This window comes from Watersipora subatra, chromosome 1, assembly GCF_963576615.1.
Source record: "Watersipora subatra chromosome 1, tzWatSuba1.1, whole genome shotgun sequence".
NCBI lineage: Eukaryota > Metazoa > Bryozoa > Gymnolaemata > Cheilostomatida > Watersiporidae > Watersipora > Watersipora subatra.
This window is the reverse complement of record NC_088708.1, coordinates 6,765,453-6,788,713: the sequence shown is the minus strand read 5'-3', so window position 1 is coordinate 6,788,713 and position 23,261 is coordinate 6,765,453. Positions and strand designations below refer to the sequence as shown.

The 23,261-nt window shown below is 37.5% G+C and overlaps 2 protein-coding genes across 2 annotated transcripts; one reads left to right on the top strand and one right to left on the bottom strand.

The window, feature by feature from the left end:
• Positions 1-934: 934 nt before the first annotated feature.
• LOC137401810 (TBC1 domain family member 10A-like) lies at positions 935-16,954 on the bottom strand. The gene is made up of 10 exons (XM_068088290.1): positions 16,874-16,954; positions 16,285-16,515; positions 15,914-16,013; positions 10,982-11,089; positions 9,063-9,169; positions 4,458-4,638; positions 3,897-3,971; positions 2,825-2,939; positions 2,388-2,542; positions 935-1,477 (listed from the first exon to the last, which is right to left on the bottom strand). The coding sequence occupies exons 2-10, from the start codon at positions 16,473-16,475 to the stop codon at positions 1,394-1,396; spliced, it is 1,116 nt and encodes a 371-aa protein (XP_067944391.1). The 5' UTR covers positions 16,476-16,515; positions 16,874-16,954; the 3' UTR covers positions 935-1,393.
• Positions 16,955-17,124: 170 nt separating this feature from the next.
• On the top strand, positions 17,125-23,207 carry LOC137400653 (transmembrane protein 65-like). Its single transcript, XM_068086987.1, has 7 exons — positions 17,125-17,176; positions 18,399-18,480; positions 18,864-19,185; positions 19,895-19,962; positions 20,600-20,697; positions 22,340-22,445; positions 22,710-23,207. Exons 3-7 carry the CDS (start codon positions 18,876-18,878, stop codon positions 22,821-22,823), a joined length of 696 nt encoding a protein of 231 aa, XP_067943088.1. The 5' UTR covers positions 17,125-17,176; positions 18,399-18,480; positions 18,864-18,875; the 3' UTR covers positions 22,824-23,207.
• The last annotated feature ends 54 nt before the right edge of the window (positions 23,208-23,261 follow it).

Sequence of the window (23,261 nt, the reverse complement as noted above, 5' to 3'; positions counted from 1 at the left end):
TACCTGACACACAGGGTAAGTACCTGACAAGTAGGGTAAGTACCTGACAAACAGGATCAGTACCTGACAAGTAGGGTAAGTACCTGAAAAGTAGGGTAAGTACTTGACAAACAGGATAAGTTCCTGATACACAAGGTATGTACTTGGCAAACAGGGTAAGTACCTGAAATACAGGGTAAGTACCTGACACACAGGGTAAGGACCTGACAAACAAGGTAACTACCTGACACATGGGGTAAGTACCTGACACAGAGGTTAAGTGCCTGACACATAGGGTAAGGACCTGACAAACAAGGTAACTACCTGACACATGGGGTAAGTACCTGACACAGAGGTTAAGTGCCTGACACATAGGGTAAGTACCTGACACACAGGGTAAGTACCTGACAAACAGGGCAAGTACCGGACACACAGGGTAAGTACCTGACAAACAGGGCAAGTACCGGACACACAGGGTAAGTACCTGACACATAGGGTAATAACCTGACACACAGGGCAAGTACCTGACAAACAGGGTATGTTCTTGGTAGTAGTGTGGTATACATACATGACAAAACTGATTATCAGAACTGGAGAAGCTGTGACAGTGAGTAAAATATATTTAAAAGGCACACAATTTATTCAGTGGCTTTTAGTGTACAACAACCCACACTGTATACAACTAACAAACGGTTTCAACTGAAGATGAATACGAATAAACAAGATCTTTCCATACAACGTGGAACAGTAATTTAGGTGAAGGTAATTTATTTATATATATATATACATGTATATATCTTTATATATACACATGTATATCAAAGAAAAATGAAGTCTACAGTCAAGGCTAGAAAGATTAGGAAGCCAGTATAGCATCCCTGTATTCCATATAATGGAAGCGAATCGATTCAGCACACTTGAGTGAACAAAAAAGATACAAATGTAAATATGTAGAATAAAACATTGTTGTTACTATAAAAGGACAGCTCTGACTGGTCCAAATAAAAAATAATCTCAGCATTAACTGTGCTAGGTAAATACAATGTACATAATGATGGTCAGAGCAAAACGACATAAAATTACTCTTGTTTTTATAGAATTATAAGGTAATGACATGATATGTGTAGTGATCACGCAGAAGACTCTTTATAAATAGCAATGACAGTATGAGATACCTTGACAAAAGGAGCACCAGCAAACATGACTGTAGAATACAGGTGACTAATGTATTGAGCTGCTTTCTTCTGATGAGTTGCTGTGTTTGACAGCATGCACAAAATTAATAGAATCAGAGAAGCCATGTCCCATTAGTCCATAACCAGCTGTAAGGTGAATAGCTAATCAGAAATACGTGTAAAATTATATGACAAACATGAGCAGTTGGGAGGGAGATTTCTTGACTTCTGACAAAAGCTCATCGTTTCTTCTGAGACGACCTTTTCTCCAGCTTCTTATGTTCCTTCATTAAGTCCCGATCCTTGATGGGCAGGCGGTAAGCCTGTGTGAAACATGCAGAGCAAAACTTAGTCTGGTTTTTTGTAAGCCAATACTTTGTAGCCAAAATACTTTTTGTAGCCAAACTTGAAAGCCAATAACCCACTTGTTACTGGTATGCAGTTCTGGGCCATGCTTTTTAGGTTGTTAGTGGTAGCAATTCTGGGTCATGCTTTTTAGGTTGTTAGTGGTAGACAATTCTGGGTCATACTTTATAGGTTGTTAGTGGTAGACAATTCTGGGTCATGCTTTCTCGGTTGTTAATAGTGAACAATTCTGGGTCATGCTTTCTCGGTTGTTAATAGTGAACAATTCTGGGTCATGCTTTTGAGGTTGTTAGTGGTAGACAATTCTGGGTTTAGCTTTTTAGGTTGTTAGTGGTAGACAATTCTGGGTCATGCTTTTGAGGTTGTTAATAGTGAACAATTCTGGGTCACGCTTTTTAGGTTGTTAATGGTGAACAATTCTGGGTCACGCTTTTTAGGTTGTTAATGGTGAACAATTCAATGTGATGCTCTTTAGTTTGTTATTGAAAGATTGATGATGCTAAGATTAACTATGATAGTATTATTACTGTAAAAATCTTCAAAGACAAAAAGACTTGACAGTGCCTTGCATGACTTGCGTGATAGCCTCAGATCATAGAGAGAAATAACCTAGCCAACAAATCTTTAACTTAAGTCAATAATAAAGATATCCAAGATAGACATTGCAGAGGACTCATGACTTGAGGTTGAAAAAGTACGGATTGATATAATCGACTGTCCTTTAACTATTAGCCATGACAACACCAGACAGGTGCTCATGCAATTTAAAGAAGAACCTTATTGTGACAAGAACTTTTCCAGTAGCCTATTGAGATCTAGCGAGGTGAGCTAAAAATAATGAGTGAAAGAAGAAGCTAGAAAAGTTACCTCCTCTATTAGAAAGTCAGCCTCCAATATGGCAGGAGGCATGTTCTTAGTCTTGAGGCAAGCCAGCAGCTCATACTCCTCCCTGGGTACCTTAGGCAAGTGCGCTGTACAGTGTTTCAGCAACACTAAAGCTATTCTAAACAGTATTTTCACACCTGAAATTGTACATGTATACAGTTCATCTTTACCTGGCCTTTAAGCACATAGTGCTAATGTATTAGTTTAAAGCATGATGAAGCAGTGCCGAGGAGAACACGTTGCTCTGTTTCCCTGTATGAAATAGCTATCCATATTTAAAGCGTTCCCATTCAACCAACAGCTGGAGAGTGTGATAAGCTTTAGCAATGTTTATGAGACACACAAAAGTAACGAAATAAGTGAAAAAAATGATCATTTCTGCCTTACTGGCAGTTGAGATGAAGCGTACAACTCCGTACCTTCGCAAAAAAAGATGTCCCAAATCCTAAGCACGCTGGGCCAGGGCAAGTCACGTGAGTACAGACACATAAACCATTCTACCATGAACATAACGCTGTCTATGTGTGCCTCCTTCTGTAACACATAAACAGTGATAGCTGCAAAACAAGAATATCTAACATTATTAAATGAATTCTATGAGAGATACCTCTATGGGACAAGCCTTTACGGAGATTGCGTCTATGGGAGATAGCTCTATGGAAGATGCCTCTCTAGAGAAAGCATCTATGGAAGATACCTCTATATGAGATGTCTCTATGGGAGATGCAGGATCTCTATAGGAGATGCAGGTAATAACAGGTGATTCAGGATCTCAGCACGACGCCGAGAGAGCTGTTCTCAAAGCCTTAATATTTCATGATAACAGAACTAAGGCAGCAGGGAGCTCAATAAAGGCTGGCACACACTATATCGCTGATCGGTAATCGGTGATCATTGATGATAACAATGTTCACACTATCACGAACCCATCTGCGTTTGCATCAGCAAAAACTCCGTGACCTAGTGTTCTCATTTTTCTTTTTAGTTTTCCGTGAAGAAACTTCTTCGTTTTCGCGCGCTTGAATCAAATACTATGCCAGCAGCCATGATCATAAACGAAAATAAATGAAGCACATTATCTGCGACAGCGATTTACTATAACCAAAATGGTTCATATTGTACAGGCTGTCGTCGGAGCTAGGGGAAACATCAACAAAGTTTGACAGGTGCAAACTTTCCGACGTAACTGCTTTGCTTCGTCAATGCTGTGGGTCCAATAGTCTAATAGTGGGTGCACATAGTCGATGATGAACGGCTAACTCTAAAGGATAACGCCGACATACGGCGATATAGTGTGAACCAGGTTTTAGGAATGAGGCTGGCAGCAAAAGAAAGTTAAACAATAGAAAACGCTCGTCTCCTACCAGACGGTATTGAGCCAAGATTCAAAACAGACATTGAGGAAATAAACTCAACTATGAAACATACAGAGACAAAACAATGGCCGATGTAGAAAGGAATAAAGTTAGGAGAAGCTAGAGTGAGACTTACCAATCTCTTGTGGAGCTTAGGATGGACTGTTTTCAATAACTTGAGCAGAATCACGCCGTCCTTTGCAACCTCTTCCTATATATTAGGCATACATACATACACTACATATATCACTGTACAACATCTTCCTATGTATTGAGCACGCATACATACATCACTGTACAACCTCTTCCTATGTATTGAGCACACATACATACATACACCACTGTACAACCTCTTCCTATGTATTGAGCACACATACATACATAGACATACATATACTACATACATCACTGGATGACCGATATGGTGAATGCTATCAATCCCGAGATATACAAATTTATTCTTCAACACAATGGAACGCGTGACACGTTTATACTCATCTATTACAAACTATTTTACAACGACGACAACAATTTATTGAGGAGTTGTAGACAGACAGATTATTTTGCTGCCAGCAGCAACAATTCTAAGCATAACTTATGAAGCAAAGCTACACAAGATGAACCTTATAAATGTTCATCTTGTGTAGCAGACTGATCTGAGAACAAAAAAAGGCAAATAGAAACGTAGCACACTGACCAGCTGACCGCTATAGTAATTGGGCAGGTAATCTTGAAGCATGGCGACAAGGCACCAAAAAGCCTGCTCCTGTGGCAAGTGCATAAGAAGAACAGAGGCTACGGGTGCATGCGCCTGACAGAAGCCTTCCTTTGGATTATAAGCAATATATGCTCTCAGAACTTCATATAAGTGCTTTTGTCTGCAATACACATGCATTGCTTCTCGTTACCTCCTTAATATCGTGGCTTGAGTAAATATATTGATGTACTTATTATATATATATATATATATATATATATATATATATATATATATATATATATATATATAGCTATATACAGTGAAACTCGGATAACTCAAACTTCAAGGGACCGAGCAAAAGTGTTCGAATTATCAGAGCGTTCAAGTTATCAGAGCACTGTCACAAGTCCATGTATTTGCTTATTTATTAGTAGATACATGTACATATACAAACTATAATATAAATCAAAAGCACAAATGGCTTGTTTCAAATTAAATGCTTCTAATGTAAAGTTTAAAACGTTTTTATCAAAAAGTATAGAGATTTTTCTATCACTTGAGATTGGTTTGTTGTTTGAGGTGATGTTATTGCCAGGACGTTTTTTAGATTGACATTGGCAAAACTTGATCGTTGCTGAAATGCTCAAAAGAAAAGACATCTTTTTCTTTTGAGCGTTTTACCCACGATCAATTTTGCCGATTTTTCTTGAAGTTTATGCAAAGTTTATGCTTACTTTACCTGGGATTCGTTAAGAGCAACACTCCGAGGCAGTTCAATTAAAAGTTTTACGAGTTTTTACGGTACATTGTATATCACTCACGCTTTTTGAATGGATACTTATTGAATGTACACACGTATTCTGTGTTTAGGTCAAACGATGAAGTTTTTTTTAGCTAAGACAACGTATACGTCTAATTACAATTTTTAAGATGTTGTAAACATTCAACATTCCGACGTTGATTCAACACGGAATCAACGTCGGAAGGATTTTCGCCACGCAATTACAAAACAAAAACGACATGCTGTTTTTTTTATGTGCGTGGCGAAAATCCTTGCGCGCGTGACCCGGCTAGCCAGTGCTATTAATCGTATAGCAGTATAAATCAAATTTCACCAAACCTTTAGAAAAGTCGTTGACAAAAATATTTTGCCGATGGAGGTAATAACGACGCTTATGAATTACGAAAAGTTGAGGTTTACCTCTATGGCTTGGAATAAAGTGATTTTATAAAGCGATAGCAACCGTTTCGGTAGCCGTTGGGCAAAAAACAGTTCGAATTAACAGTGTTGAGTTCGAGTTATATAGAGCCATTTATCATTGCGTGGGAACGGACCAAGCAAATCCAGTCGAGTTAACCATGTGTTCGCTATATCCGAGGGCGAGTTATCCATGTTTCACTGTATATATTTTTCAAAAATGGTCGTATGTCCGTAGGTGTGTCCAGCTATAGCTATTGAAATCTTGGAATAATGAATCCGGATCGCATGATGGCGCAATGCCATGGAAGGCGATAGCGTAATTTTATGTGTGCTCAATCATGAGAGCAGGTAGTTAGCTCCTATTAGTAAGCTCACTCAAACTATCTATTGGCAATGTGCAAGGCTAATAGCAAGTGGCAGGCAACTCTCATTACCTCTCAATGTTTATAAGCTTATTTTAATACCTGGGCAACGCCGGGTAGCACAGCTAGTATATCTACTATATAAACGGCAATCGTTGTCTATCTGTCTGTCTATCTGTCTGTCTATCTGTCTGTCCGCTTTATAGAGTACCGTACTTTTCGGACTATTAGCCGCTACTAGGTATCTAGGGCGCATTAATGAGAATCTCCGGTTAGTGCGCCTCTATACATAACCTATTCATCGTTTACCGTTACACCTATACATCGTTTGCCGTTTTCACACAAATTGACGTAATAATTACAACTCTATGGCTTTCTTTTAGCTTCATGACAAGCGATGCTTTTGTCCTCGATGTATTAGGGCTAATTTGTTTTCGGCAAAACGATATCGACAATAGACTCTCTCGATATTAGAGTTTGGCGATTAAATTTTATTAACTCTATGAAACACGATGCCGTTTTTGTGAACCTCTATATCTGGCTTTTCTTAAGATTCAATTGCTAAATCGCTGTTAAGGTCACTACTTTTCACACAAACAATTGTATTATCTCGAGTAGGAATAGCATCTAGATTCTCTCACCTTCGATCAGACAAAGACACTACAATATTTTATTTTTACATAAGATATCGTCGTACCACGATCATCGTATTCCCAGTTTTGATGGATAGCTGTTGGTGGAACAGTAACTTTTTTATACACACACTTCTATGCAAGAATTGTTATTATTAATTCAACATATTCACGAATTTTATTTTGTTTTCTCAGTTTGTATTAATTGTATCATTACCGTATCATCTTTTATTGTAATTGTTGCAAAACCGACTTAATTTTGCTATTACTTGCTAATTATTTGAAATTTACATCTAATCCTTTTTACAAATGTTTTATTTTTTTTAAATTTATTAGACTGCCAGAAAACCTTTTCCTCATGATATGAAGTTTGAAAGTTACAGCTGTTTAACAAAGTTTAATAAACTTTACAGTTGTTTTTATTTTCTCTCAAATTATTTCAACTACACGAAACACTTTTTTCATGATAGGTTACCTATCATGTTTTCTCATGTTACCTATGTAGTTTGAATGTTAGAATGGCAAATGTTGTTATATATGTTAAATACAAATAGATTTTCTGTGCAGACTCTTTTATTACCCAGGTACAAGTACAGCTTATGGTGTAAAATGTTGAAAAAATACTTTGCCGAAGTTGTTTTCTCACCTTGGATTAAAATTTACATTATTTTATTTTAATGAGAAAAATTGTTTCGGATCTCGAACAACTCGGTTTTCGAACTACTTTCTGGAACTGATTATATTCGAGAACTGAGGTTCCAATATACGTTGTCAAAAGGTATAGATCGCTGAAAGTTATAAAATTTTAAATTTACATTGGTTTGAAAACCTTTATAGTTGTTTTATTTATTTTTAAATCAGTTGTCCTGCACTAAACTTTTTTCTCATGATATGAAGTTTAAAAGTTGTAGTTGTTTGAAAGATTTTGAGAACCTTTACAGTTGTTTAATTTTCTTTTTTAATTTATTTCAACTACACAAAACACTTCTTTCATGATATGTAGTTTAAAAGTTAGAAAGGCAAATGTTGTTATATGTTAAATACAAATCAATTTTCTGTGCAAAGACTTTTTTTACTCCCCGAGCAACGCCGGGTAGCACAGCTAGGCTTGGGGCTGTGGCGTCACTCGGAGATGCGCGGGAGACCTTATTCGCCCCGAGTACAGCGAAAGTCTCCAGGCACAGCTTTCCGGATGAATGAGTTGGCCAGTGCGAGGCGATTGAGTGCTAGGCGATTGATTGCGAGTGTGAGGCGATTGGTTGCGAGACGATTGGTTGCGAGTGCAAGGTGATTGGTTGCAAGGCAAGTTGTGAGGTGATTGATTGCAAGGCGAGTGCGAGGCGATTGATTGCGAGGCGAGTGCGAGGCAATTGAGTGCGAGGCGATTGAGTGCGAGGCGATTGATTGCGAGGCGAGTGGACGGTGATTGCAAGGCGAGTGCGAGGCGATTGATTTCGAAGAGAGTGCAAGGCAATTGATTGCGAGGCGGGTGCGGGCCAATTAATTGCAAGGCGATTGATTGCGAGTGCGAAGCGATTGATTGCGAGGCGAGTGCAAGAACGCGATTGTCAACTGCTCGGCGGGTGAAGACTGGTCAGCCGAGGCGGGGGCTCAGGGGCAGAAGTGCGTGATCGTCAACTGCAAATGTAGACGGGTATGAACGGATGCATGAATCTAGAATACTTAGTAGATTTTACACGCATCTAGCTGTAAGACACATTGCAGATTTCCATTGTTTTCCCCAACATTGACATGTATATGTGCATGCATACTCTGATCAGGACAACAAATGCAGTAGACTGCATATTTGGAGTTGTTTTACAGTATGAAAGACAACTCTCAATAAACCTTATGCTGCACGTGAATCTGTTCCTGTAGGTGGGTAATGCAGCTAGTACGTACATGTATATAAATCTAAGTGCCTGTCGTCATTCGTGTGTCCAGTTACGGCGATCATACGGCTACATCGCTATACAATGGAAGAATTGTGCACATGATATTTATTATACTTACCAATCTTTCACAGCGATAAGTTAAAATACTCGCGCTTCAGCTAGCACGCTTGAAGAACGCTGGTGCTGGCTTAGTTATAATAACGGCTCTTATTATAGTAAATATTTAGACTAGCTTAAGTTACTCAAATTTATTGGGTTAAGAAACTTAACCATTTAAAAATAAACTTTTTATGCAAAAACTTTTTTATTATTCGTGTAGAGCTGGGCATTCAACTAGTAAACATATTACGGTATATATAGATAAATAAAAACAGAGATTGTGACTATATTACACTTTTTACAGGTGAAACATTGCCCAATGCCTCCTGATTGCAATACTTTTGACAGTAAAATACTTTAGTAGACCGTTTGGGACTCAAGAGAGTTAAACATCAGTGAAGCGAAATACTTACCCGAGGCCTCCATCTTCGGCGAACATACCATGATTTGGAAATGTGCGATGAAGGTCATTTTTTATTTCTATTTCCTGTTTTGAGGCGATACGCTGTGTAAGGTAAATCTACAAAAGGTTTAAGCTGGTTTAAGTGTACTGGCAAATAATGTTTGATTCATCTCTACCATGATCATGACAGAGTCGATACATGGAGTTACGAAGGAATCAATGAATGCTGAATGTGTAACTGAAACAGCGCGCAATTTGAACAAAACTTCAACCCTAAAACATACATTCAAGGAATCGTTAGCCTATTTTACAAAACACTAAAATTTTGTATTTTTATCTATGCGTAATGGTGTAATTATTTACCCTATCTAAAATCTTGGCCATATCACTGGATTTTGATTTAAGCCTTTAGATAAGGAAGTCGACTCATGTGATGTCAGAACTAGCTATTCCAATACTGACTCAATTGTGATAGATTCTTTATTTGCTCATTGTATATATGAATAGCCAGGTTTTTGCCTTGAGTAGCAGATACTTTTAGGTAGTCGCACGACTAATCAAGAAACATCTAGAAGCATCTAGTTGCCGACTACGTGGTACTACCCTTCGGCAAACTGATTAAGAATAACCATATGTTCACTTGGTAGTCAAACCCATGACAATATTTCAACTGAGATTATACTTCAGTATAATATTGTATTCAGCTAGCCACGCTTGTGAATATATCACCATAAACAGGTACTGACATTCTATTACACGTAAATCAGGAGAGCGCAACTGCAAAATGTAACACCTATTTTTATAGCAAGGATGCTAACAAACAAAATACAGGAGTAATAATTCATTTACATCAAATAAAATTTGCAATTATGTGTACCACATTTATTTACCGGTAGCTCATGTTTTAAACATATAGAAGCAGCGCTTGGCATCAAGATAGCATTTTAGATTGATGTTACAAATGGTTGGATTGAGATTTAGGTCATCAATGAAAACCTTTCACAAAGTATTACACCGCGTTACTGTTTTCCATATTACTGTGTTTCTCTTTAATTTTTGATACCAACTTGAAATCATCTACACCAACTACTATGGTGTGCAAAACCAGAGTGTTCAGCTGATCTCCAAGCTCACCTAATCACCCTCCCCTTAGTTGAGTTAAATATTCATCAACTGAGCTATCATTTAGCTTATAGGTAAAGAAGTGGTTTCTAGTATTGAACAAATTCCGTCTGAGCTTGCAAAATGTGTCTATTTGGACTATCACATCATCAAATTTGCTTGTATCTCCGCTAACAAAACAAAAAAAAAATATATAAATGCCCTGACAGCTCTCTCTTATAATTATGAGAGGGTAGACCTAGTTTTACTTGTTCATCAGCAATATTGCTTCATTTGCTGCTAAAAATTTTGTAGTCTTCCTTAAATGGACCCCATTAAGTAAGTAAATCAACATCTGTCAGTGGTTTTGGTGCCATCGATCGGTAGCCTACCATGACGTTTGCTCTTTTATATTGACTTACTGTAAAAACTGCTTATGGTAGCAGAAAACAGGTCAGCAACAAGTGATCTTTCACAGCCCACTCACCGATTTATTCACTGCAAGAAGTGATCATTCACTCTTAATGAGACTATATTTAAGTTTAATATTCATTTAGCCAGCCCTAATGTACTAAGGATATAAGTCAGGAGGAGACTATTACACAGCCCTAATGTACTAAGGATATAAGTCAGGAGGAGACTATTACACAGCCCTAATGTACTACGGATATCAGTCAGGAGGAGACTATTACACAGCCCTAATGCACTACGGATATAAGTCAGGAGGAGACTATTACAAAGTGCAATATTAATATAAGGCAGAACTAATAGCGACTGGCTTTTTGGGCTACACACAAACAATGAATAAAACTGTCTAACTCTGCATACCTTGAACATTTTCTTATTGTCCTCCTGCAACTTATGAGCGCAAGAAAGGTATTGCCATGCCCGCCCACGCAGAGACTCGGGAATGCCCTTTCGACACCTTTTTCTCACCTGAAATATATGGCAGGCATATTCTCAAATCATGTACGAGGTAAAAATATCAACTGATTTGGTAAATCACACACTAATACGAATCACTAGAAGAGAGAGAAAAATAGAGAGAGAACAATAGGATGTTTTTAATAGAATGCTAGTATTAGCTTAACATTAAACTATGGGATATATTCTTGAGATTGATGGCACTACCATATGCTGGTGTTAGCTGTGCAGTAGGCTACGCTGTATATAGAAGAAACAGTTTGCAACTTCTAGCAAGGTTGCCACCAATAAGTCAGAGATGATCACATGATGTTTACCCAAGTGACAAGTAAAGGTCATTAAAGTGATTCTACCATATAATTTTCACAAACTTTGCCTAGTCTGTATTCTATTTACAACACATATTAGTCTGTGGGGACTGGCATAGGCAAATGAGGGTTTGATAACAAGCAGAACTATAGCCTTTATACTGTGATAGAAGAAGTCAGTTTTTCTTGAAAAGCTATGATTTAGAATTTCGCTAATGTCCAATAATAAATGTTTCACCGAGGTTTAGGATAAAAATTCTCATCCAGGCATCGGTATAGCTGTATTAGATACCCGTCAACAGCACCTCAATTCGCACAATGTACAAATAATGAAAGCTGATGTACTCTAGTCCAAGAATGGCATTGATGTGATCAACGTATAAATTGTGAATAATTTGTAAACCTTGCATGTCATTGCGATGATTCACTTTTTAGCTATTTGATAGCTACTTAGATTCGCACCCACTGCTGACACGGTAAAGACTGAAGGTTTAATTGCACTCATTTCACATGCTCACATGGAACTTCACATGGAACTGGTAAACAAATAAAACTGACTAGGTGTATAAACTGTAAGAATAAGAGCATTTTAGCATTCAACATGTAGTTGATGGTTATTGATTGCTATTGATGGTTACGATTGATGATTGACTTTCAGTAGCGCACTTGGTAAAAGGGTTAAAAATAAAAAATAACACCAATCAAGTTTCTAGCTACGACTGTATGGTATTTGTACATAAGTGTTGACACTAGTACTATATATTAAGAAAATGTACAGTGTTATTAACCAATGGGATTGACGCCATATTGTGCAGCGGAGTCCTGCAATCACAATAATTTTAGGCCATTTGAAATACTAGTCTTGCTCTCTAAGTTGATAAAATGGGCAAGCACGCTTGAACACAATAAAAAAATGTATAGCCATCACTAGCTACCTGAAGCCATGTGTACTACTGTGTGACATTTTATAAAGAAATTCTTGTCCAAGTTCGCAAATGCTTCAACAATGCTTCAAATTCATTCTCTGTTTTCTGAATAATAGTTGCTGGTAGTAAAAAAGTAGTGATAGATTGATAACTACAGCATACAACGATTTAGTGAAACAAGCGTGAAATTTAGCCTGGAATAACAAACTTGACCCATATATATTCATCGCTGTGGAAACACCAGTTAGGCAACCAACGACCTGCATAAATAAGTGAATTTGAAGCTACAACTTTCTCTCTTCTAAATCGCCAGAGTTACCAGTTATCTCCGAGAAGGTGCTACGCTGAGCATGATATACTTGTGTGTGATGCGGCAGTTTTCTGCTGAGCTGCGATGATTTGCTGCCGTGATTCTATAGTTGTCCATTACAACAGTGAGGGCGGATACCTGCTATCCTACTATAACTTTGACAATCAGTGCAACCATAATGCTAACAGACCAGAGTGCAAGCTATAGCTTGGATTAGATGGACCTTGACTGACGCTGGCAATGAACCAGCTGCAAGACTCGGTAAGCCCTGCCTATTGACACAAGTCCAAGAGCTAATGACCCGGCAACAAATTCAAGTTTTTGTTTCATAAATATGTACTAAACTTTGTTCATTAAGGACTAGAATGCACCCAGCTCCAAAGACTTCCTTGCTCAAACCCTATAAATATGTGAGACGGTGCTTGCTAAAGTATTCTCTGCTTCAACCAGCTACTGGGTGACCTGACTGTTTGTGTGACACAGCAAAAGTTCTTGTGGGGCTGGTGTAGAATGACTGGCCCAGGGCAAGCATCTCACACCATTCTCAAGATAAGAAAGCATTCCATTCTCATTCACCATCCTCATTAAGAACGCTTGCCATGCCTCCTTTTCATTCATTCATATTAGATACAGTTGTAATGGGAGCACCTATTGTAGGTGGTGCAACTGCTTTCTCCCTGCACGATGTTCGATCATGAACTACCACATTTCTTCATACCTCTAATCACCGGGTCACCGCTGAATCTAAAGGTTCAGCCCTCCATACATGTAGCCACACTAGGGAAACATGGTCAGTTCACGGTATACAATTTCTTGAGGCTCTTCACTACCAGGAGCAGCTCAAAACAAAATGTGAGAGAGTCTTGCTGAAGTAAACAGTTAGCCCCCCCCCCAGGCCACTTTGTTCCTGAGAGAGCACTACTCCTATACCAGAATTGCTTGCATCAATATTTAGAATATACTGCTATAATAAGCGAGTCAGAGATCATGGTAGGATAGGATCAACGTTTTAAAGCTGCAGTTGCAACTTGTAAAAGATTATGGTCTCCTTCGCAAAGTTTCAAGCTTTCTTGATTCATGTAGGAAGAGTGAGTGGTCGTGCAGTAGTCGATTCAATTGATTCTATTGCAGTAATTGACTCAATTTTTTAAAGAGATCGCTTATCTGATATTCAACCTCGTTTTCCCTTTCAGCATCCAATTTACGAGGCAGCTGGTACACTGACCTCATGTTTTACCAGAGTAGTCCATCCCATGATCTAGTTTCCTTAGCTGAAGACATCCTGGGATTTAATCAAGAAGAAATAAATGTCTTGTCAATGGCCCTTTTCAATATAATTGTTTGTGGCATCAGTCTGGGAATGAGTAAGCAAAGTGGTAACTGAGACTAGAATCCTAGATTTGTTCCTTGGCCAACCCGCTGTATTGTAGTTGCCACCCACTTCAGGCTTGTGCACAATAGGGCAACCTAGTCCTCTTCATCTACAGCCATATACTCCACTCCAACTTTACCAGCTGGAATGGTCAGCACATGTTTATATACGTTAGACAAATAGTTGTCCTCTTAGTTGTGAACAATAATATGGGCTCTGATTTATAATTGCTTCATGTCCACTACAGCACTCATTCCTCTGGAATTGTTATATTGTTTAACTGAGGCAGCTGGTAGAATGACAGCAAGTGATCTGTCATCCCTAAAATGTGCATTTTAATATCAACCGATGCACGATATGTATTTGCCAAATTCCATGCTCCATTTGCGGTCCGCAGACAACCCCGAAACTTTTGACGATTAATGCCTGCCACGTGAATGGCCACACCCCAGACTAGGAAAAGAAGCTCTTTAGTCCCAAGGAATGACAGAGATGCAGTCAGCCATGAGCTCATTATTGTCAAATAAGGTTAAGGGTGCTCCTGAGTTGCTTGATAGAGAGGTTGGTGGTGCAGTTAGTGTCTAGAGTCTAAACAAAAGTTCAAATAAGAAGTGATATCTCAGTCTGCTATGCTGGTTTTGCAGCTAACAAAGCTTTACCCACTACCCAACAACTTGAGTTTATCTAGCTGCATAGTGCAAACTAGAAAAATCCCTTACATAGATACATGATATGATATTATGGGATATTATATATATATATAAAAAAAATTGTTTCCTCACCCCGGATACCCCGTGTGGGTGGTAAATTCTGCTCTAACTCGGGTCTCCTACCAGAGACCTGGGAGTTTGAGCACTCGCCTCAAGATCTGAGCTGTTCCTAATAGCGCGCTTTTCTGCAACTCACCTGAGTTGATTGTTGTTGGTATTTGGGCAAGCCACATTTTATGCGCCGGTGTTATTGCGCCCAGTGCCCCAATGACTACTGGGATTACACTTGTTCTTACATTCCAGCATTTTTCAATTTCTTCTCCAAGAGGGAGATATTTCTCTACCTTTTCTTTTTCTTTGCTGGTTATATTGTAGTCATTGGGTACTGCTATATCTATTATAGTAGCCCTCTTGTTCTCCTTGTCTACCACCACTATATCTGGCTGGTTTGCTAGGACATGCTTGTCAGTTTGGATGTAGAAGTACCAGAGGATCTTAGCGCGGTCATTTTCATTCACCTTACCAGGAGCTTCCCACCAGTGTTGTGGTTTATTAAGGCCATACTCATCACATAGACTTCTATACACAATACCTGCGACATGATTATGCCGCTCAGTGTATGCGTTCCCTGCTAGCTGCCTGCATCCACTGATGATGTGTTGGATGGTCTCAGGTGCATCTTTGCACAGTCTGCATCTAGGATCGTCTCTAGTGTGATAGATTTTCGTTTGGAGTTGCCTTGTTGGGAGCACTTGCTCCTGGGCTGCCATGATTAGCGACTCTGTATTGGCCGTTAGGTTTCCTTTGTTCAGCCACATATATGTCTGGTGAAGATCGCCAACCTTAGATATTTGTTGGTGGTAAGCACCATGAAGAGGTTTTGTGTGCCAGTCAATTTTCTCATCATCAGGGCGTAGGTCCGTTGTAAGAGCAGCCGATTGAAATTCAGCTAGCAACTTATCTGAGATGGCCATGGAGTATATATATATATATATATATATATATAATGTATATTATAGGACATGATATTATAATATATTTAATAGGTTTTAAGGAAAGTTTTACATATTATTATATGTTGGACTGGCGTTAAGGAGATTATTATATATTATTATATATTTTGTGAGAAGTTGAGGAGGTGGGCCAATTATATACTGTTATATATTGGCTAGGTGTTAAGATGAATACTGCAATATCATAAAGCTACAACCGTTGCAAATCTCTTGCTCATCCAAAAGTCCCAATTGTAAATCATCTCCAGCCACTTCTTCTCTCTTTTTTGAGCCACATCCTTTGGTACAGCTTGACTACTGTAAAATATAAATGAAAGTTTTTTTTAATTGGTAAAGTATCACTGAGCTGTTTCGAGGGAACTTCACATATTTATAACACTAACTGAGTGAAAATCTGATAGCAAAGTACAAGGTTTTAGTCATAGCAAATAGAAATATTGTTAGTTCACAACAAAGAGTCACAGCAAGTGCAACTTTTCCTGTATAATTCAATAGTTGTAATTATAACAGGATGCAGTAAACCAGTAGGTTATGCAACGAATGTGAGAGACCACATACAACTACTCACAGGCCACACTTGATGTACTGTGAATCAATTAAAAATCCATATCTGTCAATTGTTTTTACTCTAGAATCTTCTCTCGACACATTTCTTGGTCGTTCAGAGCTATGAGAGTGTTGTGGTCTATCTTGCGTGTAGAAAACCTCATCATCCTCTTCACCAAACTGAGTATGACCATTCTCCATGGACACAGCCATCGCCCATCAGTTATCACAACTTGTTACATTTGCTCAGCAGCTAAAGTATTATGGTAGTCTAATGCATCAGGTGCTATCCGCTCTTATTAGTCAAGCCAGAAAGCAAATAGACTACATATATGTAAATGGACAAAGACAACGGAAGAAAGTCACAGAGGAATGCAATATATGATAGTCAAGTGTATATAGATAAACTAACTTTGAACTTAAAGTAAAAAGTTTGAGAAAATTAGTAACTAAATTTGAATTTTCCTGAAAAAAACCGTCGTAAATCTGATGTTTTTCTCCTCAAAAACGCACTTCATACTATTATTTTGAATAAGCTATTTTTATGTTCTTTTTATTAACATGTCTTCAGAAAATGGTACAGTCAAACTACGTTATTAAGTTGAACTTACTCGTCAGTACAGCTGATTTGATTAAAATTTATACATCGCATGTCAGTTCCTCTATTACTAATTGCTAGTTCGGTTTTCCGGTGTGTGTAATTGACTCGATGTTTCAACGGTCGAAAAAGTAGCTCCGTTCGCTATCATTTCCTATCGAGATGTTCTCAAACTAAAAAATGCTTCGCCGCAAGTTATTTGTTTTATGCTAAACAAAAAATAAATCTCAAATTTATTGGGCGAACTCTGGGCGAAGTCTTTTTCCTCAGAGTTCGTATAAGCAAAAACTACATAGGTAACTAAAAATGAGATAAGGCAAGTCATCAGGTTATTACTGTCTTTGCTTTTTGAGATTTTAGCATAAGCGTGGTCCGGGCGTAGTCTGCGATAAGGGTTGCCAAAGGAAATACGAATGTTTTTGTACTGTTTCAAGTTACATTAGATTAGCAAGTACCTGAGCCTCAGTAATAGGTAGTAATCTTTTCTTCAAATGTAATAAAGGTAAAAAATATAAAGAAAAATGTAGAAAAGGAAAGTGTTTTTCCAATACTGAATGTGGTTTGATATAGCCGTAAATGTTTTAGTGTATTAATAAATTGAATGCGTGAGCCTGCTTTAATAAAACAAATGCAGAGGCTGAAATAACCAGTTTCTAACAAAGCTGTTACTACAAACGTGCGAATTAACATATCGATGAGTTGCTTACTAACAACATAACTGCCATTCGTTTTTTCATTCGATCGTCATGAGCAGACAACTCTCTATACGGAGAACTAATTTTGCTCTAGGTTTGTCAATTTTTGATCTATATACAGTATACAGTATACGTAGTCCTATACAATACCGGGCGCATACAACCATTTGCGAATCATCATTAAGCTTGTGTAACTACAAAAAATTTAAAGTGTTTCAAATGTCATTGATCAATGTTAGCGTTTATCTCAAAACAATATTTTATCCTTTTCAGCAGCAAATCTATCATGTCTTGCTAGATTTTGTCAGGTAGTACAGGTTTGGAAAAGACAAAAAGTGAAAACCTAGAAATCGGTAGAGTTCTATATATGTATATATACATGTAAATCTAAATATGGAACTCAAGCAATTTTTTGGTTTCCGCTTTTTGGTTTTTCAATTTTGCACCACCTGACAAAATGTAAGAAAACATGGTAGGCATACTGCGGAAAATGATAAAATATCATTTATGCTTCATAGTTCTGATAATAAAGATTTAGCTTCCTTCAGTGTATTTGTGCTCTTTCATGATTTTCGTAAAGCTTTAAATGTAGACCCCAGACGAAACAACCTCTTCAGCAAATATAATAATATTGAGCTCTTTGTTTTACCCTAATGCCATAGTAGTAGCCTACTTGATCGTGCATCAGAAGCTAATTGCATGCAGATAGGTTGATAGTATGGTGAGTGTTAGTCCTGGTGGACCTTAACTCTCCGAATTAATGCCATCTTATTGATTACATTCATCTGGATGTCGAATAACCTTTATAGAAGCATCACTGCTTAGTTAAGTCAATTATTTTAGGTGTTGATGGTCAGACTCGCTATGCTACTATTGGGACTATACATGCAGCAAATATCTCATTTCACTGTTAGATGTCTCTCTGGTAAGGTGGAGGTTGTGGGTACAGCTGAAAAATTGAAATTGAGTTTTTTATGCTGACCAACTTAGCTATTCTGCATCATTGTATATATTGTTTTCTTTTAACACCTTCAGCTGTCTCACTTCTGAATGGTTGAATTTTTTCAAGTTTTTGGTAAATATATCATATTTGCATTAGGCATAAAGTAACACGCCTAATTCAAATATGATAGATATAAAGTAACACACAATTGCTATCTATATAGTTGATGACATCTGCTATTTTGTCTAAGTTATTTCATCTCATTATTTGTAATACATGTACATGTAATTGTAAACTGGCCTGCTGCCTTTTATTTTGACCAATTGCTTTATATTATAATATTTGATAAATCTTTTTATTTGCAGATTATCTTGCTAATGGCTGCTCATCTTCGATCCAGGATTAGCATTTGCTGCTTTCCTAAAAAAAATTATATTGTAACTTCGAAAAGAACTGGGTCATTGCCAGCAGGTCCTATCATGCGCTGGGCATGTCATGGTGTCACCTTACAACACAGACTTTGCAGCACCAAGACTGAACGTGCCGCTATTGCTGCGTACCACAAGCAGGGTTTAAATGGGTTTGTCTACAGCCTTTCAGTAGAGGAGAGAGATGATCTGTTGCACATGCTCTCAACTCACTCATCAGGAAAAGTAACAATGCCGAGTCCGTCCCAACTCCGGTATGGTATGTTAATCATAGCATTATCTTGAGTTGCCATATAACTTATGCCCACTCACTAGAATCAATAATTGACGAGGTATTGTTTCGATCATTTGTTGAAAAACATCCTTGTCACTGCCTTTTTATAAGTGCATGATTGAAGATTTAGGAATTTTTTTCTCTTGTATCTTAGCGAGATTAAAATATTTGGTTGTTTACTGAAGGGATAATTTCATGGGCTAAAAATTGGCATGTTGCCAGATGGTTGTTAAGCAACTAATGATATATCAGTTTTATGTAGTTTAAATTTCAATTTGACCATGGATACTTTTTAGCTTGAATCCGCGGTTGTATTCAATCTCAATCAATCGGACCGGTGAGTGATTAATTTGGTAACTCGCCGGTATCGTACTAGGAAATGGGCAGCTTCCTATTCAGTCGTATCCTGTCTTGAAGTGGTTTTTATCTTTACTTTAGTGTAGCTAATGGGTGTCTTTAGTAATGTGAGAAAATCAATATTCAAGCACCATTTGATCTCATTTTTCGTTGTGGCTCCTGGGCTAGTTTAACTTAAGCATATTTAATGACAACTTTTTCTGTCGTTATTAATTAATGAAAAAATTTTTATTTTGTGCAGAACTCTTCCTCTCCGTTCTATAATTTCCTTTTTATCTTTACTCGTGCATCATGTGATCAGGTGAAAGGCTGTCAGTTGCAAATGTTCTATTTGCAGTGGCCATATTTAGTGGTGTACCCTTTATTGGTTTCGGAATTCTCGATAACACCATCATGCTAACCGCGGTAAGTATCGCTAGCTATTTTCTATATATGTATATACACTGTGCATGTCAGGTAACCAATAACCATGGCAAGGAAGAACAGGTGACTACTTACTGCTGCGGATGGGTAACATATTAGGTCTTACATTTTCATCAATGAAGTTGAGTAGATTCAGGTAGACTTAGGTAGATTCGGTAGACAATTTTGAAGAACACCCCTGGGCATAATGTTCTGCAATTGCATGGTATGGAGGCTCTAAAACAATGAGCGGAGAAAGTGACAAATATTAACAATACCGCATTATCAATTGTTATTTGAGTATTTATAACTTGTGCTATGCCATCTATCTTCACATGCGTAATATTGACCTCTGTGGGTTTCATTCACTATGATATATTTAGCTATAGATGTGGCAATCTCAGTGACAACCCGTGTTAGGAAGCAATTGTGATGTTTGGTTTTAAATGGCTCTTGGCTGACTCAACCAATCAGACTACCTAAAAATTGTTACACTCTTTCTATTTTGGTTGGTTTTGTGACATTAAATTTATTCTCCAAGGACTATTGACTGCATAAAAAGCCTTCCAGATGTTTCGCTCTGTGATTGTTTCTTACCAAAGACTAAGAGTTGATCGTATAAATTATATACATATTTCAGGGAGAATATATAGATATAACCTTTGGAGCTTGGCTTGGTATTACTACTATGGCAGCAGCTGCCCTTGGCAACATGATATCAGATGTACTTGGCATCACGTATGTTCAGTTTCCTGTTTGTTCGTATGCGTTGGCACCGCTTAGCTCCTTTAATATTCTATTTAAATTCTTCATAGTGTGTCAGTTTATACAAAGATTCAATTCAGTCAGCTGTGGTCATTGAATTTTCCCATCTTTGACATATTTCTGCTCATAACCTACCTTTTATGCGCGAAGTAAATTTTAAGTGGTAGTTGTCTTCTCTACGGCATTTTCATGATGGCTGCGATTAACTGTTCTTTTTTGGGCTTTTAGGAGCTTGTAATCACATTTCCACATATTTTACACTTACAACACAGCAGAGTAAAACATGGTGAACCTTTTGATACAAAATAGCTGTAATGTGAATTATGTTGCAAGTCAACATTTAACATTAACACTGCCTTTTGGCTGCTGGTAGTTATACTTTATGGTGTGTATATGAGAGTGGTACTGCAGCAATAAAGACTGCTGTAGATTTTCTGAAAAATGTTAGACAGATCTCAACCACAATTTATAAGTACAACATAAATTCATGTGCAGTGATTGCGTTATTATACTAATAGATGACCACTTAGAGATATGCTGTATGAAATGTGGTTCTTTTACTTATCATCATCATAGCAATCTGTTGGTGTGACAATGACTGTTTTTATTTTGGTTTAATCCAACATCTCCGGCCCACTCTATTTACTGTCAACCTTTGTACTTTATTATGGTCCATATTTACTTACATTCCTCTTGGTTCTGGTACATGTACAAGTTTCTCGTCGGTAAATCTTCAAATGTGTTTAACTTGAGAACAGCACAGTAAAACCTCTACTTATCATTGCTTTTCTACACAAATCTTCCAAGATAAAAAATTTAAAATTGGGCAAAATATTTTACTCTATACTTGAAGTAATTCGCAAGATAATACATTCTCAGTGTTTCGAGGCATCGAAGTTTTGTTAGTAAAAGTAAAGTCCAAAAAAGAAAATTGAATATGAGAATTAAAAATATAAAATAATAATAAATATGTAATAATATGTAATATGACCTCTTTTTCCATATCTATCCCCAATCTGCACCCATCGTACGCACTTGGTTTTGTGTCTTTAATAGAAGTTAGCAATAAAATCTTCTTTATTTCTTACTTGTCCATTAAGTTATTTTTTAAATTTCTCTTTGTGTCGCTCTATAATACATTAGTTTTGTCGCTCTGTGTAATTACCCGCAGCATTTATTTAGGAATTACTGTAGGTGTTTGCGTGGTAGAACGAATTAAATAAATCCACCGTGTGTTGTTTTTGGGAATAATTGATCTAACGCATGCCTAACCTTAAATACAATAGGTCTTGGAACTAATTAGATTCTTATGTGAAGGTGTGTCTGTAGTCTTTCTTTTTTCACAGAATATTTTTCATAAATCAAGTCATATAGACGCTAGTCATTACTAGCACATGATATATCTATCTTTTTAGTCAGGAATCTGCAACTAATAACAGTTAATCAATATAATAGCAATCAAACTTTGTTAATGTCGTGGCCATCGTAGTGTTTAGCTACAGAGCCATGGCATGTTTAAACTTTTATTGTATTGTTGGGTGTATAATTATTGCAGTAGGATAACTAGTGCCCGTTAGCTATTTGTGATTTGATTTGTCCTGCTTATTTTTTACAGAACTGCTGGGTTCGTTGAGCAGACAGCGCTAAAGTTTGGATTAAAAGCTCCTCCAATCACCCTCGAGCAGATGTCTCTCCGTCGCACTAGAATCATGGCCAATCTGGTAAAGTTACCGCAGTCTATTATAGCGTGATTCTATTGGCACAGTGTCTGCAATTCGTGTTGCACTTGATAAGGTCAAATACGAATGCAAGTTATTGGACTTTTAAATTGTGATTTGGTTGGTGTACATTTGTAACAACTGAATGGAAGGCACTTTACTTTGGCTTAATCAGCTCATCGTCTCCGGTCATCTTCTTGTTCAAAAATCTCACTGTCCAACATTTGATCGAGTGACTTAAATGAATGTGACGGTCTATTGTTTCAGGGTCGCTGCATTGGTGTGTGCATTGGTTGCCTTCTGGGGATGTGGCCACTTTTGGTGTTCACCAAGGATAAATCAGAGGCAGAAGACAAAAGTAAATCTGATCAGACTGACTGATAAATCATAAACCCTTAATGGTTAAGAGCACTTGTTAGTAGACGATCAGTTGTGGTGCACGAGTTACATGTTAATAGACACAGTTCTTTGTTGGACACTTTTAACCGATGAGCCAATAGTTGTTCAATGTTACCTCTTCTGTTGTTACTCATATTTCTGTTGCCATCTACTGTGTTGCCTATCCTATATAGTCTTGTTATATAGTTTTTATATTTTGTAGAATTGTATTGTGTTAAAATTTTTATACAGGTATTTGCAAATGTAACCTTAGCTGAGTTTTCCATTTTATAACATCCAAAGCGATTGTTTGACTTTTTTTGGTAGTCCTTGTACCTATAACTGCTCCCTGACAATCTGTTATTGCAGATCCGATCTCTCAACGTCAATCACATCGACTGCGACTAATTTTATTCTAAAAATTTAGTGCGGTATGTTAGT